Raw genomic sequence first — 14,773 nt, forward strand, 5'->3', positions numbered from 1 at the left:
GTTTTTATCATGTCACAATGTCACCTACAGCAAATTTACTTGTTGTATATATATATATACATACATATTTACATTTAATACCATCCACCCAATTCCAATCTATTATGTCTAATATTAATTTCCTAACCAATTTAAATATAGTCCAGGGATCACAATCAGTAATTTATATTTTTTTTCTGCCTGTCTTACAATGTATATTTAGATAGTAGAGACATTATATGGGCCTGAATTTATTCCTTCTCAGTTAGATATGTTTTATTCGTTATATTGTTCTTATTCAATATAAGGATATCAAAGCATATCATTATAATAGTTATAGGGGGTTGTTAATGTCTTTTTCTTTATACAGAACTATTTTTTCTTTCCTTTTTGAAGATTGAAAATAAAAAGTTATAAATATAAATATATAAAATATTTCTTTATTGAAAATACTATTAAATGTATTTTCAAATGAGTTTCACGTTAAAGGCGTATTAATTAATGTAATAGAATCTTTTGTACTCTCTTTCTGAATACATCCAATACATTTATCCGACATCCTCTCTTTGTGGATCACTGCATGTACAGATATTACAGAATTAAATTAAATTTTAAATTACAGAATTGGGTTACATATGTATAGCAATAAGTATTGGATATCATATTGTTTAAAGAAGATAGGAGAGGTGAGATTCCATGTAGATGGGCCGGCAGGTAGCCATGGGCTGTTCCCATATGGACGAGAACAAGGTTCTGTTGTGAGCATAGTTGGGCATTAGTTGGTTGAAAATTTATTCAATTAAAAAGACGACTGTACGAATAGATTTTTAGTCATTGATCTTAAACAAAACTTTCAATTGGATAAAAAATTAGTTGAATAGAGATTTATTTAAATAAATATTTAATTAAGTGAAAATACATTTTAAGTTTTTTTTTATGTCCAATGAATCACAAATTTAATTGGATCCTATTCTAACAGAAAAAAAATTGGTATGTTACCAAGAGAAGAAACTACTGATTGTATAACTAAACTATTTTTTTTTAAATAAGGAAAAGTAAGCGAAAACTGATTCTTACAAAATTTTAAAAACTTAACTTAAACAATTTTAACACAAATTAATTTCTAAGCATTTCTCTCTTGGATCATCCACATCTGAACCTTACTATTTGAAATTTTCTGAAAAATTTTCAACATGTTGTATATGTATCGAATTGGAAAAATGTGAAATTTTATTGAGATATGTCCACTCGTTTATGATTATAAAGCTGTTAAGCTCTCATAAATGGGCTAAAAAACAGAGAACAAATTTTGGAAATGCTGCAGAAGCTTCCCTAATTTAGCTCAAGTTATGGATTAGGCATCATTTTACAATACATTTTATGCCCTTTCATATGATATGCAACCCCATATAGGTTGGGATAAGTGAGCGTTTCTCAAAACCTAATTTAATATTTTTATTTCAATTTTTTTAAGATGATCAAAAGTACTTTTTTTTTTTTAAATTTCTGAATTTATTCCTTGAATTGATTATGTTGATGCAAATCACAGTTTTAAAAACTAAACCTACTACATCTTGACAAACGACTGACATGAAATCCTCATACAAGACTAAAAAGACAAGAAACTGCTCGTAGATTCCGACTATTGCAACATTTACTAGACAAACGGTCTAAATTGCCAATCCATTACAAAATACTGATCTACATGACTATTATAAGGCCTATCTGGACATACAGAGTTGAGCTTTGGGGTCCACTAAACCATCAAATTCCTCCAGAATCCAATCTTTACAGTCCAAAATCCTTCGTAAAATCCTTAATGCTCCTTACTTTGTCACAAATCAAGTCATCCATCAGGACCTCAATATTCCATATTTGGCCAGAACCAGATACCGTTCCTTCCATAATAAACTTCTCAACCACCCAAATCCACTTGTTTCTAACCTGGCTTCTCCTTCATTACCTAATAATCCTCCTAGGCATCTGAAAAGAAGATGGCCTCGAGATCTTCTCCTCTAGAAATGTCATTGGAGTTCTATCAGGGGGTAGATTCTCCACATGTTTTTATCATGTCACTATGTCACCTACAGAAAATTTACTTGTTGTATATATGTGTATACAGTTGTAAATATCAATAAATAAATTATTTAAAAAAAAAAAAAAAAACCTCTTCTCTAATGATTCAATTCTTCATATTAATTATTACAGCCATATTAATGTTAAAGTTTTCATGAAAATAAGCATAACGCAGATGTGAATTATGATTCAGTTAATATGTCAGGAGATATATCAGGAAATTCTTTATTTTTACAAGCTTCTGATTGCATTGAAAAATTATTTACCAATATATTCAATGCAGTTTTGGGAATTAACTCAAGGTATTGGTGAGTTCCAAGGATAGACAATGATACCAATTAATCAAAGGTTCTCTCTATCGGGAAATTTTGTTTTCAATTGTAAAGTGGGATGGACGAGCTAATTATATTAGTAAGTTTTCCACAATTGGTCTCAGTGCATCCCTTGTAAATTACAATGTGGAAATGAAAGTTGAATATTTTAGTCAGGTTATTTATGATTCCCTTAAACACAACACAGTTGCTCTTATAATTTTCAAAAACTAGCATTGTTTCTGACAGCCAAATTTCAAAGATTTTCTTTTTTTCAATGTATCTGCTGCCAAATAAAAACAAAAAAGTTTCATAAACCTCTGTTTTCATGAAGATTTTCATTTGGAACCAGAGGTGTACTTTTTTTTGCTACAGCAAATAATGGTATAGCCCTCCCAAAATCTGTTGCATAGCCCTGATGACGGAGTTTCGGAATTCTATATAACGACTGGCAGTTTGCAAATGCCATGAAATTAAAAACAAAAAATTCAAAAGTGAAAATCAAATAATTGTACAACTTTTTAAATTGGCAGCAGAAAACATTTCCAGCGTACACTCAGCTTGTTTAGCCCATGGAGACTAAGTTGAATCACAATTCTTTTTCATAAAGCATTGCCTATAAAAAAAATGCTTCAGTACCTTACGTCAAGTCTCAAAACTGCATTGAAAATATTGGTGAACAATTTTTCAATGCAATCAGAAGCTTGCGATAATAAATGAATTTCCTGATATGTCTCCTGGTTTAGTAAATGAATCATTATTCACATCTGGGTTTTGTTTATTTTCATGAAAACTTTATATTAATATGGCTGTAATAATTAATATGAAGAATTGAGTTTATGAGAGTGGAGTTTTAGTTTTTAATTATTTTTAAACTGTGATTTGCATAAACATAACCTATTCGAGGAATAAAATCGGAAATTTAAAAAAGAATTACTTTTGATTATTACAAGAAATTCAAAGAATCTTACAAGGACCACCTTTGAGCTCTACCATTTTGATTAAAAAAATAATCATAGAATTGTATTAAGAATGGTTAAATTATGGGTAAACATTGATAAAAAATTCAATCAAATTAATAAAATCCTTACTTTATGCAGTAGATTAATAAATCGTCTTAGATAAAACAATGAAATTACTAAGAAACATTAAACAATGACTACAATCAAAATATTAATCATTAATAACGACTAAAGGTTCATTTGTTAGTTTGAAGTTACAAAAAAAAAAATTATTTTCCCAATATTCGTTTTATATTAGTCACGCTGACAAAAAAATTAGCCATAAGTCTTGAATATCTTTTGGTGAATAAAAATTTAGTCATGAATCGAATAATTTCCACCCAACTCTGGTTGTGAGGGATTGAGCCTTCTGTGACACAATTTTCCCACCTTTTACCAATAGAAGAGTTAATCTGATAAAGTTATAGCCGTTTGTTTATACTGAAATATATCCATAGATTGGTTAATGTTAATGATAAAAGATGCTGTGGAAGAGAAGATCCTATATTGACCAACTTGTCTAGTTTTTCATTTTCTGCATGGTGTTTAGTATCTATAGAAGTCATTCTAGATCTCTTCCCATATTTAATTTAAATATTAGCTCATCCAGTAGTTTTGGGCACATTACTGATCACAATTACAACTGCTATTATAAGAGAGATTGTAATTACTGTTTGAGAGTCAACAAGGAATGTAGCTTTTCTTGTTTTCTGGTATGGCTTTTTTTTTCTATTCTAGTTCTTTTTTTTTTGTGAGATGATGTATAGTTTCTTAAGTGGTTTGATTTAAATTAAATCCTGGATTGTGACATTTAGTTTAGAGTGTTTAATGAGTTTGAATTTTGAATGAAATGAAATGAATTGTCTGTGAAAGATTTTCCATTCATTTTGAAGTTGGACTGAATCAGAAGCACAAACATTATGTTTTCTTTCTAATCTTGATGCTGTTACTGTAGGCTTTATCCATTTTTTAAGCTTTGTTGCAAATTGATTTATTTCTAAGAAATCATGTACACCATTCCAACTTCTTTTTTATTCTCTTACAATGGCCAACATTCCACACATTCGTCAATTCTTAACACTTTCATTCTATTATAAGTCCACTATTAATTTATATTACTCTTTTCAAAATAATCATTTAACTTGTTAAGGAAACTTTTCATTTTATTAAAATAATTGTTTTAATATTCATTACCATTTTTTATTAATAATACTTGATAATGCAATTTAAGCTCATGCATTGGTGTCCGATATGATTTTTTTTTTCAAAACAAATTACTTTTTTGTTTCAATATATATTTATTTTATTTCCCCAAACATTTTCCTGAGCTAAGATTACAGTACAAATACTGTTCATTCTTTTTCTTAAAATTCCTAAGTCTGGGACCATTTCCTGAAGTCATGATCATTGAGTAGCTGAATGCTATTATACTAATATTTCCCAACAGGTAGTCCATAGACAATAGCTAAGTGTCGCAAGATGCCATTTGAGAAATTATTTTTTCAAATATTATAATAAATAAGATGAAAAATACTTGTCAAGCTATACCTCGTAATTATAATAATTACATATGGACAGTTAACCGTAAGGTAGGCTAAGACAGTGTATTGACTTAAAGCTTCAAAAACACATATAGCTGTTTTGGGACATTTAGCTGGTAAAAGGCTAATAAACTATGTTTTCCAGCTTTAAAGTCCCAAATCTGCTCTGTTGTTTAAACAATTTTTTAAAAATAAAAGGTATCGACCAATGGCTTTAAATTTAAAAGCCTTTGTTATGTTTATAAAGTCATCCTTTTTTTCTGATAATTAAGGTTAAACTTCAAAATTTCTCTGAATCTTAGGATCCATAAAATCTAATGATATTTTATACACTTTATTATTTTATAAATTACAACTTTCTGCCAAAATGGAAGTTTCTTTTAATTTTTAATTAAAGTTTTTATTTTTTATTTAGTAAACAATGTAGTGTTTTTAAGTAGTCAAATATGTTTGTTTTGTTCCAAGAAATAATTTTTACCAAGATTATTTCATAAAAAGAAAATATAAAATATGAAGGAGATGGCGGGGGTGTGGTAAAAAAAGAACAAAGATTAGTTACCGGTTAAAAATAGTTATATTTTCTGATGTTTCACTCCACTTTGTAGAGCTTCATCAGGGCTGGTCGAGTTGAAATCTTTCAATATTTTTCAACTTCAACAGCTCAGATGAAGCTCTACAAAGTAGAGCGAAACATCAGCAAATAAATAGTTATTAAAATGTAAAATAATTTCAAAGAGTTCAGAAATAAACTGTTGTGTACATATTCATTTTTACACACTAGTGAAGGTTTACTGTTTATTTTTGCCGACAATTTGAAGTACTTTATTGGGATCTTGTGTTTCTATTCCTTAAATTTGTTGGATGGTCTACTACTAAATAGACTAAATTATAGTGAAATAATAAAAAATAAGCACATACTATCTGTTTTATTTTTGGCTTTGTATTTGGATTCTTTCAATAATATCCTAACAATTAAAAATGTCAAACAAAGGTTGTAAAAGCTTACACGATCTAATTAAAAGAAAACAGAAATTTATTAAAATTAAAAAAAAAGATTGATTTTTTAATTAATGTGACATAATATTAAGAAAATATAAATTGTAGGAGTAAAATCCTAGAGTAGATAGAAGACTATTTGTACCTCGGAACAGTTGTTAAAAGAAATGGTAAAATAGATCTAGGGATACATACAAAAAATTAAGCAAATGCTATATATTACCATATCTGCTCTCAAAAGAAATATATTATCATTATTATTATTATTACGAGATCTGCAACAATGTCATAGCAAAAAAAGAGTTTGAAAATATGACAAAAATAAATATATATAACTCACTGCTCCTTCCGAACCTGAAGTGGAAGAGCTGGATCCCACTTGACTAGCTTAAAAACAGACTTACCACATCTGGAATGAAATACCATGTACAACGAGGGTAGCTGGCTGAACTAGAAGAGATCACATTCATAACTTGGATTAGAGAAAACTTATGGGTGCCACAGCTGTTAGAAATTCCAGAAAGAAAATATCTCACATCATTCGGTTATCTTAGGAGAGAGAACTCCTGAAAACACACAGAAAAGAGGCTAAGGAATCAACCTTAGAAATTAGATAGATGTACAGAATCACCGAATCAGGAAAAAAGAAAAAAGAGGCAAGTATAAAAGTACTATGGAGGACAGCAATGGCTGGCATAAGTTGGTGAAAGTAACTGAGAAGGGAGAAAAAGAAGAACTGTTTCACTAAAAATTTTATTTCTAGTAAAGAAGTTCTTATTTGTGGATAAGATAAAGATAAATATTTCAGATTAGCTTTAGCAGTAGTAGCCGCAGATATTTCCTCCTTTTGCAAGAATAACTAACTGTCTGTATAAGTATACTTCTAATAGTGATTGCTGCCTCTTTTTTTTTTTTTTTACGCCTCCATCAAACTTGTTTCAAGCTTATTTAAGTTCTCATGAGTGTTTTTTTTCCTCACATACCTGCCAAGTTCATCCCTGTTCTATGGTATTGAATTCAGAGTTATGAGCAGGCTGGCCACCTTGTGGTGAATTTGAATTATATATGAGCAGCATTCATGTATTATCATACACATAAATAATAAAAATTCTCTAATAAATAATTTATGCTACTGGAATTTCTTTTTTGTATAAAAAGAGGTTTATTAGGTACTACAAGGTGTACACAAAAGGAAGTTCTAAGGAAAATATATAGCTCTAGTCTTTGTTCCTAGATATATTACTCATATTATTGAACTGACCCCTGATCCTAATTCACTGTTCCAGTAATGTTATAGTCAGTGTAATAATACTTGGCTTTCTGTAAAACATTGTATATACATCTGAAATATACAGTGTATAAAAAAGTTTTAGAAGGGTACTGTCTTCTATTTATTTTCATTCAACAGTGTGTAAACTTGAGAATAATGAGTGCTGATTCTGTATCTACTGACCTGGGTTGTGAGAACATCTCTTAAGTTTAATGCTTATGAATTCGTTCCTTAGATACTTTCCCTTATTATTACAATGCCACAGTTTTTGAATATTATCAAAAGGAAAAGTGACTGTTAAGTTAGTGGATTATAATAAACCAATCGCCTTGTGGCTCTTTCACTCTTGACTGTCTAGAAAAGAATAAAGTGCTGTAGTAACATTAAAGTACTATAAGCAAATGGTTTAAATTAATCTAAGTATATGATCTACATATTTCTATGCCCTCGAACCAAAAATGGTAAGTCTTATGGATACAGTATATATCGCCACAGATGCTTGAAAGTTCTCTCAGGTAAATTAAAAGAACCCGGATTATTGATTAGTTAAATTATTGTAATTTTATTTCAGGAGGAGTTACCTTGTTTGACATGACAAATTAGATTTAATGATACCCTTTTTTTTACTTGTCTCTACTGAGTAATGATGATAGGTATGAATTTAAAATAATTTAAAAAATGGTAGTCCTTTCCCAAAATAATCTTATTAACACAAAGGAAAATGATTTATCTCAGAAGTATGAAAATTAAGCTTTCATTTTGTTTTTCAATAATTCACTGTATTAACATCACTCCAAAATATTAAGAAGCATTACTCTTAATAAAGTTATTTTTAAATATTATGCACTAAAGACTTATTAACCCTTATTAAGAAGTTATTATAAAAATAATATTTTTTAATGGAATGTTCTCTTAGCGATGACTGAAGTTATTAAACTAATTAATAGTTAAGTGAACATTTTGCAGTTGTTGAACCTACACCCACTCCATCGATAGGTTCAAAGAGAGGACGGTTGTTAATGAGGCAGCATAGAATTAAAAAAGAAAGTGAAGTTTTACACTGTGAAGGGGAGAGTGAACTTCCCAGAATGGAGCGACAGTGCTCTGAACCTACGCCCAACCTGTTGGCTGTTCCTCAGCAAAGTTATCTCACTAAGCAGAATTCGAGCCCTCATTTAACAACAGTAACTACTTGCCCTTCTCCAGCTGAAAATCCTCCACAGCTGAGGTTGAAAGTAGAAGAATTCAGGCGCACCATTTCCACTCCTCAGGTATTAATAAGTTTGAACTTCTCATTAAATATATTTAATTACCAATTTTCAGTATTCTCAATTTAAGATAACTTATGAGTTTTTAGTTGTTGACTGTAAATTAATGTGAGAAGATGGTTGGGGTGTGGTCAGCAAAACATACACAAATAAAATTATTAATTAAATTTTATTTGTGTATTTTTGCTGACCATCTTCTCCTCATAAGATAACTTATGATCATGTAAAATATAAGATATTTATTTAACCTTTTTTTTTAATGTATTGTAAGAGAAAGTATTACCACCCAGAATAATAAAGAATTGTTATGAAACTTACAAAGATTAATATGATCATTAAGTAGGGTGGTTAGTGAAAGTTCTGAGATGTCCGTACCAGATTTTTATCAAACAATCATCTTATGATTCACTTATGGGAGCTCTCTGTTTCCGTAAAAGAAGTGATAACAAGGGTGTAGATTTACCTGATTAATAACTAGACATAAAGCAATGGGTGCTACATTAAAGTCCATTTCTCTCACCCTAATTTTAAGGGCATAAAATATTTATCCAGCCGGGAAGAAAAGTGGGAACATATGTATTTTGGTATGTATGTATGAAACAGAAAAAAAATGTTAATACTTTCTAGGGCTCCAAATTGAGTTATGTAACTCTAAAAAAAGTCTTACAAATTTAGAGAATGATTTGAATGTTTCATGGAAGTGATGGCCAATGAGGCGTTATACAAGGAGGCCTGGGTGGTCTATGCTTGTAGTGTTCATCAAATCATTCCTTATGAGATCACAAGAAGATTATAAAATGTTATAAACTAATTCCAAAAATAATGTTTTATATGAACTTCCAATTTCAATCAGACAGATTGTCCCTACGTTTATTCATATTTGTATTACAAACAAGGTTTCGAGAACCAGATTGAACTAACCCACTTGGCACAATTTTGAGAAAACCCTTTATGTATAGGATTTTACAAATTTTTATCAAACTGTCAGACCAATTTTGAAATTAAATCCTTACATTGCTATGATCAAGAGAAAAATTTTAAAAATGTATTATTTTAATTCCAGAAAAACTAGTTTTGTGCTTGACTTTCAGAATGTGGGATAGACCCATCTCTCTTGTTCTTAATCCCTCATATATAATAATATGTGAAAATAATTTGTTTGTTAATTTCCTTATTTTCAGTGTTCAAATGAACCATGTGAAGCAGCAAGAGCCTGCCATTGTCCAGTTCTCAGGCCTGGTCCAGCTTTGGGATGCAATTTTTGCTGGAACACCATTGATAAGCATGGCAGAATATTGAGAAGAAAAACAAAATATCATTGTCCAGAATGTCAAACGAACTTGTGCATTGTCCCTTGCTTTCAGGTTGGTTTTAATTTATTGAATGCTGTTTGTTGTACATCAATGCTTGATTTCTAGAAATAGAGGCACTGGAACACCTACTATAATAGAAGGTTATTACCTTTTATTATAGTAGATGTTCCAAATTATTGGCTTGAAAAAAAAGAAAGAAATCTTTTGTAGAAAAACTTTTATACATTTTGTTTAATTCCAATTTTTATTTTGCTAAAAGTGTTGTACATCTGGTCCCAACTTGATGAAAATCCACAATATTTTTCTTTTCTAGCCATATAATTTAAATTTTGTGATTAGGCAGTATTATAGAGTTTTAAATCAATTAGGCACAAGTCATTTTCCGATACTGACCAATAATATTGATACTTGGCATGAAAAGGAAAGTATTGTTAATTTCAGTCAATAGTTTAGGTTTAGTAGTGGTCAATTGATGAATCATGGTGGAAAACCTATAATAATGAAAAAAGTCATATTTTTTCTTTAATTAATTTATTACTTTATATTGATGAGAAAATTGTTGACCTCGGATAATATATATGACAAGATGGTCGGGGTGCGGTCAGTGAAGAACACAAATAAATAAAAATCCCCATTAATTAGAATAAAACTAGAATAATGTTGTTACTAAACAAAAGATGATACATTGTTTGCTAAATATTACTAAAATGAATTATGGTTGAAACCTACTATAATGAAAGAAAATGTCTGTTCTTCCCATTATTATTTCTTCATTGGTTAATTTATCATTTTGTATTAGTTGATTTTTAGAATTTTTTTAACATCCTTTCAATATTTATATTATGTTTGAATGTGGTGTTCATTTTTTTTTTTTTTTTTCCAATCCAGGAATATCATGAAAGGCAGGGTAGTTCAGGATCAGTAGTTACTAGAGACATTACTCCATCCGATCCTCTTCAATCAGGACAGTCATTGACAACTATTATGAAAACATCATCATTATAAGATTTTTTGAACTTCAAACCCAGTTACTGTTTTATTTATTTATTTTTTTTTATTATTTACTCTCATACTATGTATGAGCTTTGTCTGTGATATGGAACTTTGAAATGAAAAGAAATTTTATCTATAAATTAAACAAATCTATTTTTAAAATACGTTTTTTAGTGTGTTTGTTGTTAATAAATAGTGTAATATATGTTGTTAAATACAAATGTATTTTAAATACCTTTATAGTACTTATTGTAACCATTTAGTGTGGGTTATGATATTTCTTGTATTATATTTTTATTGTTGTTTCAAATATATAGATAATATATTTACCAATTCCATGATTAATTTACTCATACTATAAATCTGCTGAAGCAGCCTCTATTCCTAAATCCAAACTGGAGACTGGTTTGTCTGTACAAACTATATAAACTAAGAATGATTTATTTCAGGATGATCCATGATAGTTGTTAGTGTTATTAATAACATGTGAGCATGGGATTCAAATCTACAAATCTATATCATACCCTCCAGGTATGCCTTAGAGGTTGCTACTCACATGCAAGTCTGTCAAATATGAGTGAGGAAAAAGTTTGAAAACATTCCACTAACCATCTCCTCATGTGATACTTTATATGGTAATAAGGGCCATAGGAGTTCAAGTTGTCGGAAGTTAGACCTCCCTCAAGTTTAAAATGTTAAAAAAGATTTGATTCTGGGCAGTAAAATATCCATGTTAATAATTTGGTACCACTGGATGAAGATTGTATAATATTTAATAGGATCATTCTGCATCTAATCACCTGATAAAAATTAATTTGTCACCCATTCCCTATAATTTAGATGAAAAATCGCACAATGAATTCTATTATTAACCTGATAACACCTGCAAAAAAAATCTCTGACCATTTATAGTTTTTGTTGAAATGAAGTTTTTAGTTTTATTAATTTAGCTTTATCAGAAGACTCTGGAAAAGCAAGCCTTTATTGTGCACTGCCCATATACCAATACCTTTACAAATTTTGGTTTCTAAAACTATTCAAGATATCATGATGGTACAATCACAGGAAAATTGTGTACAATACCTTAAAACAGCAAAAAATACTCTTATTAACCTATCTCAATCCATCAAAATAGTAAGCATATTAAAATATAATTTTTTTAGAAATTTAAGGAACGGTTAGGGCTGTACTATAGCTTAGGGGTTAGGCGCAAGTCTATCGTTCTGAGGTCTGTGGGCGGTGCCAGTTCGAATCCGGCCTTGGGGCGTTGACTTTTTCATTAAGTGGCGGTCCCTCAAAATGAAAAACTTGACCTCCAACCATGGTTAGACTAGGTTGGTCACCTGTAGATAACTAGGCAAACATCACTTTCAACGTGGATTGCCTTAAAAAAAAAAGGAATGGTTATTATATATATATATATATATATGTTTATATATTTTACGAAACAATATCTAGAGTCTCAAAGATGACAGAATGGTCAATTTTATTTTAAAATATAACTAAGCATATAGACTATTCAGTTAAATAACAAATATTGAAGGCTTTTTGATATGTTTATTTTATATGATAGAAAAATATCTTACATCAAACATAATAATATTAATGTACATAAAATTTATATATATATTTTTCCCCGTTTTTTGGAACATGTATTTGAATATATTTTAACCAAAATGACCCTGCTAATCTGCTCGTTTAATATATTTCACCAAAAATTAATACTATTAAATCAATTTTTCTACCATCATAATTTTTTTTATTTACAATAATATGTAAATAATGTTTTGGTATATGGGCTGCTTCTTGTTTTAATTTGAGCCCTTTGTCATGATCTATTCCTATGTAAATTGATTCTAATGACTTCTACTTGATACAAGATTTTGATATTAGATAAATCTATTTCATTTCACAAACAAGGCAATGTTGGTTTTGGAATTTGGTCTTAATGTGCTCTTGTGGTTGTATATTGATGTATGTCAAGTCTATCTAGGATTTATTTATGATATATTGTGTATTCAATATCTCTAATTTTTTATGGGCTTGGGTCTTTTTTTTATCAATAAATTTCTAATTGAATATCCAGATTTTAACGTGATTTAAATTCATAGACTTCTAATTTTTTAAAGATTTTTATGATACTATATGTTAACTGGTCAATATATGTAAGTAATTTAAATTTTTTTGAAGGATGGTTTGTGTGGGTAGCCGATCCATATTTAAGTTTTTAGTTATTATTTTTTTTGTTATTTCTTGTTTTTTATTTGAGCTTGTCGTGTTTTAGATAAATTCTTGTCCTTATTTTTTGCTATATGGCATTATTTTCCAATTAATTTATTAGGGTATTATGTTAATATTGATATTGATTTATTTATTAGATCAAATGCCATATTAATGATTTGAATTATTGGGTAATTAAAAGTTGAATATGTTCTCCTAAATTATAATCTGGGAACTCAGAAAAAGTTTCATAACCATAATTGGGTTTCAATGCAGAAGAGTATGCATTTAATTTGATTTTGACGTGATATATATGTATATAAATAAAACTTGGTTCTTGATTATTGGTTTTGTTTTATAGATTTGTTTAAAATCTTTTACATGAATAAAACAGCTTTAAGAAATGAGAAAAATAAAATTATTATAAGTATTATTTAAAAACTATAAACAAAATTGCTGAGATTAAGAGTTGTTAAAAAAGGTTAAATGTAATCCATGCAGGTATTATTCCACTGGTTTTAAAAAAATATGCTCTTTAATTTGATGATCCTAAAAACATTAACTAATATTCTCTGCTCAAAGACTTCTTCATGGCATCATAAATTATTTAGGATAGGAATTTGTAATACAGAAAAACTATTCCTAGTAACCCTAAACCCAAACCTCTATTCAGTAAACAAAAATTACTTTACTTCACTTAATTACTTTTTTTTCTCTATAACCCACATTACATGTGTCAGAATATCAACCATTACTACAAGTCACAATCTTGAAGGAAGGATAATAATGGAGAGGGTATGCTCCCAGGCCTAGAGATGCAAGAAGGTGAGATTTATTTCTTTCATAGGATGGCATCCGGTACGCTGTAATTGATAGTTGCTGCCACACCTCGTATGCCAGAAATGGCTAGTTAGGGGGATCGAACAAGGAAAAAAGTTTGGAGTTACTCTAAGCGTGCTCACATTTTGTTGTTTGTTTTTTGAATTACTATTACTTATTAACTTTATTTTTTCTTACCTCCTAATCTTTAGTAACAAAAAAAAAAAAAAATTTGCCAAACTTATGAAGTTAAACGTATAGTTGCCTTCAAGAGACTTGGCTTAATCTCCACCCTTTTGCGCCATTTCTGATTACGAGGGTAGGGTTATGGTGGTTCCTTAGTCACAAAGTCTAAAACGTTGCCCAAACAATAACCAGCGAATACTTCGGTATTTATAATAATTAAATAGCCCCTAAAGTTGGAAAATTTATAGTAGACTTCAACCTCCGAAAATTGTAAAAAATTATTCCAACTGGTAGGCAAATATACTCAAAATTCCTTATAAAGTCTAATTGGAGAGGTCAGTTTTTCAAACATGTTTAGGAAAAGCATAAATTACAGCTAATACTTTCCATTTCTACGGTGTCTTAAAATTGTTGTGAAATTTAGATTTTACCTCTCCTTCCAATAATATGCACATATGTAAAACACCCCTGTCGCTCTTATCCCCTTTGTTTGCGGTTAAGTTCGTACTTGTGCATACATTAGTATTTCAAATATTTTTAGTATGGATGGACCAAATAATTATTTTCAAGGTTTTTCTGTAGAGAAATGGTATATCGTATATAAAGACAATGTTTAGTTCTCCATCTTGAAAAGTAATTACCTATTACCTTCCAATGACAACATTTTTTTTGTCAGTTTGCACTTACCCCGACTGACCTTCATTTATTTATGATAGCCTCATTATTTATAATTACACAAACACAAATATAAATATTTACACATATATACATACAGATATATTTGGTTGAATGTGCTAAAC

At 29.4% G+C, this 14,773-nt stretch overlaps 1 protein-coding gene and 1 long non-coding RNA gene across 4 annotated transcripts in view; one reads left to right on the forward strand and one right to left on the reverse strand.

Moving 5' to 3' along the window:
- Positions 1-11,048, forward strand: part of LOC106689638 (protein bric-a-brac 2) — a 28,597-nt gene extending 17,549 nt beyond the window's left edge. Inside the window, exons 6-8 of one of the 2 annotated variants that reach the window (XM_014434731.3) lie at positions 8,141-8,445; positions 9,624-9,806; positions 10,644-11,046. In XM_014434731.3, the coding sequence (XP_014290217.1) occupies positions 8,141-8,445; positions 9,624-9,806; positions 10,644-10,760 (605 nt within the window). In that variant the 3' untranslated portion in view covers positions 10,761-11,046. Of the gene's footprint in view, positions 1-8,140; positions 8,446-9,623; positions 9,807-10,643 lie in introns of both variants that reach the window. The other variant, XM_014434732.3, reaches the window with a different exon arrangement.
- The window catches only part of LOC136796489 (uncharacterized), a 16,068-nt gene extending 1,359 nt beyond the window's left edge, over positions 1-14,709 (reverse strand). The window contains exons 1-4 of one of the 2 annotated variants that reach the window (XR_010844199.1): positions 14,405-14,709; positions 11,939-12,132; positions 7,358-7,528; positions 6,245-6,470 (exon numbers count right to left, since the gene is read on the reverse strand). This is a non-coding gene — a long non-coding RNA (uncharacterized lncRNA). Of the gene's footprint in view, positions 1-5,990; positions 6,471-7,357; positions 7,529-11,938; positions 12,133-14,404 lie in introns of those variants that run through there. The other variant, XR_010844198.1, reaches the window with a different exon arrangement.
- Positions 14,710-14,773: the final 64 nt, after the last annotated feature.

Source organism: Halyomorpha halys, unplaced genomic scaffold, assembly GCF_000696795.3.
Source record: "Halyomorpha halys isolate HHAL.00 unplaced genomic scaffold, Hhal_1.1 Scaffold1421.1, whole genome shotgun sequence".
NCBI lineage: Eukaryota > Metazoa > Arthropoda > Insecta > Hemiptera > Pentatomidae > Halyomorpha > Halyomorpha halys.